Source organism: Fukomys damarensis, unplaced genomic scaffold (genome assembly GCF_012274545.1).
Source record: "Fukomys damarensis isolate Sample0158 unplaced genomic scaffold, DMR_v1.0_HiC HiC_scaffold_35, whole genome shotgun sequence".
Classification (NCBI taxonomy): Eukaryota; Metazoa; Chordata; class Mammalia; order Rodentia; family Bathyergidae; genus Fukomys; species Fukomys damarensis.
Window position 1 is genome coordinate 2,858,648 of NW_022900947.1, and position 3,125 is coordinate 2,861,772.

The following is a 3,125-nucleotide window of genomic DNA, read 5'->3' on the forward strand; positions in this document are numbered from 1 at the left end:
CCCATCACCAACCATCACCATCACCACCATCACCACCACCATCACCATCACCACCACCATCTCCATCACCACCATCACCACCATCACCACCATCACGGCCATCACTGCCTTCACCATCACCACCATCACCACCACCATCACCATCACCACCATCACCATCACCACCATCTCCATCACCACCACCACCACCATCATCACCATCACCATCACCATCACCACCATCACCATCATCACCATCACCACCACCATCTCCATCACCATCACCACCATCATCACCACCACCACCATCACCGTCATCACCACCATCACCACCATCACCACCATCACCACCATCACCATCATCACCACCATCATCACCACCACCAGCCCAGCCCTGAGGGGCTCCGTTTCCCTGACAACCAAGACCTGTGTCAGGAAGTGGGTCTTACAGGGGTGACAGACTCACAGTTGACCTGGACGAAGAGCACGGCCTCATCGTGGCCCGCCATGTTCTCTGCCCTGACAGACACGCGGTAGATGCCGGGGCTCTCGTAGCGGTGCCGGATGGGCTCACCAGTCAGTGTGAGGTTCACATACATAGCCTTGAAGCCATCCCCCAGGTCCACCTGGTACTTGGTAGTCAGGACGTCACCCTGAAGGGAAGCACCACAAGGCCACTCAGCAGTGGGGACCCATGGGGACCAGGTCTGGCTCTGTCCCAGCCTCCACGGAAGCAGGGCCATGGAGAGTGGTGCAGGTCAGCATGGCCCAGCTTCAGAGCAGGGAGCTGGGGGGCTGCAGATGGCCTTAGGGAGGCTGTCTGGGGGCTGGTGTGGCCAGAAGACCCCTGAGCTGGCCTGGCGGCTGGGAAGCTCTCACACCAGGAGGCTCCAGCATGCGACAGGAAGACCCGTCTGCAGTTCTCAGTAAGGAAAGCGTGCCTGTCCTTCTTCCGGTGCTGTTTTCGTATCCTCTGCAGACAGGAGGGCGCGTGGCCACTGCAGGGCACAGGCAAATGCCCAGCCCCTGGCAGAGGTGAGGGCAGCAGGTGGGCTCAGTCCCCACCCTGTGCCAGGCGGGTGTCTGCTGTGGTGCCCTCGGACGTGTCCCCACGTGGTGACCGGGCCTCCCCATGCTCTGAGAGGTGGCACCTCCTCGTGCGGCCTGCTGACTCCCTGCTGCACGTTCGGCCTCTGCGTTCCGAGGTTCTCTGCACAGCATGGAGCTGGGGCCCTGGCCTGTGTCCCGCCCTCCGGTGTGTAGTCGCTGCGTCCCCTTGGCCGCCGGCCCACAGCAAGTGTCCCTGGCCAGGCCCAGCTCCTCAGGGCCCCCATTGCACCCTGAATGTTTTCTGCCACACTTCACACATGGCTTTCCACTCTCCACGTAAGCCTGGGACCTGTTTTTGTCTCACCTTTGTCAGCGAGGCGGTCCGGGGACACGCAGCAAGGCTGCCCCACCCCGCCCAGCACTCTGCCTGCCACGTCAGGGTCCCGAGCGGGGCCCGGCCCGCATCACACCCTACCTGTGCTTAGGCAGCTGCAGGCGTGGCCCGTGGCGTGGGACTGCATTTTCACGAGTGCACAAATGTGCGCCCAAAAATGTAGGGCTGCAGGTGTGAGCTGGTGTGTGTGCGCCGGGCCCTCATCCCACACTCCTGCACCCCCTTCCCAAGGAAGCCGGCGGCCGCTCCCAGGCCCGGGAGCACAGGGAGCCCCTCTTGGGAGAGCATCTTCAGGTGGCTCCTCTCCCGCTGCTTGGCCCCAGTGCACAGCCAGGGGTGCGGCGGGTGCCCTGGGTGGGCCCAGAAAGGGGCCGTGACGCCCGTGGGCTGGGCTCCGGGACCCAGGTAGGCTGTGAGGATGTGGTGCAGTTTCAGGCTCTGGGCTCTAGGGGGCAGTAGACACATGCATTTCTGGAAGTCTGCCTGGATCTTGGAAGCCACCACAGGTCCCACTCTGAGGGGACAGGGGCTTTGTCCTCTTGCCACCCACCCAGCTGCTGTGAAGGGAAACTCCAGCCCTGCCGCAGGACCATCCCACAGCTCAATCGAAACTGTCTACAAGAGGACCTTGGGTGCAGGGGAAGCCAAGTGGGAGCTCTGGGGGCCACAGACTTGGTCTGCGGCACTCAGAGTCCCAGGCTGGGGCCGACGCCACTCAGTACAGCGCAGCTTTGAGAGAGCAACCTCGGCTGCCCAGGCCTCAGTTTCCCCACCTGTACAGCAGGCTGGAGGGGGGGAGTAAAGGAGGTGGCGACCTAAAGCGCTGGAGGGGGGTCCTCTGCAGCCTCGGTTTCCGTTTGTACTAGGTCAAGGTCATGACCCCTCTGTCTCCAGCCCACCACCCGTGTGGCCCGTGTCTGAAGGGCTCCCACTGAGGCCACAAGCGCCACCCTCGCCACGCGTGCCCAGCAGCCTGGAGCCGGGGGAGCCGGGCTCCCGGGTCCCAGGCAGGAACAGGGGCTGCCTCCTTGGCAGTCTTCTGTGGTTCTGCTGCTTATCTGTAAGTTTTCCTAATTCTCGATTCCAAATTTCTGACAGTGAGCACTAGTTATTTTTACAACCAAAAACATAAGCTCTTTATTCATTTAAAAAGAGTATAAGGAAATATAAAATCAACAGCGTTCTTGGGGAAACAGGACTTTGTTCTTGATTTCTTTTTACATATTTTCCCAATAATGTATGTATGTGTGTGTGTGTGTGTGTGTATGTGTGTGTGTGTATATATATATATACATATATATATACAAATCAGATGGAAACAAAATGTTTGTTCTGAGGTAAAAATAGTAAGAGTGGGAGATTGGAAGGAGATTTCTGTGTTATATTTGGATATGCACATTTATAAAATCTATATTTAACCCTACACCCACCCAGAGACACACACAGGATCCATCCTCAGCTGTGTGAGTATAAGCAATAGATCTAAAGCATCTCTGCTGTTGCTTGGACCCTGCATTAACTGGATCTGTGAAATAAGTAGGGTTCGCTTCTCTGACACCCACACGCACACATCTGTCCCCAGACCGGAACAGGCACCCGGCATGTCGAGGGGCCCTGACCCTCGGCCCCTGAGCTCCGCACCCCTACCCGGCGTGGTGACCCCGGCCCCTCCCGCAGCTCCGCGGGGTGGCCTCTGTGGTGA

At 59.0% G+C, this 3,125-nt stretch overlaps 1 protein-coding gene across 1 annotated transcript in view; it reads right to left on the reverse strand.

Moving 5' to 3' along the window:
• Sorcs2 (sortilin related VPS10 domain containing receptor 2) overlaps window positions 1-3,125 on the reverse strand; it is a gene marked incomplete at its 5' end in the record, with an annotated part of 302,786 nt that overhangs the window by 9,445 nt on the left and 290,216 nt on the right. Inside the window, 2 exons of the mRNA XM_019210263.1 lie at window positions 446-736; window positions 1,633-1,868. Coding sequence (XP_019065808.1) covers window positions 446-736; window positions 1,633-1,868 — 527 coding nt within the window. The remainder of the gene's footprint in view (window positions 1-445; window positions 737-1,632; window positions 1,869-3,125) is intronic.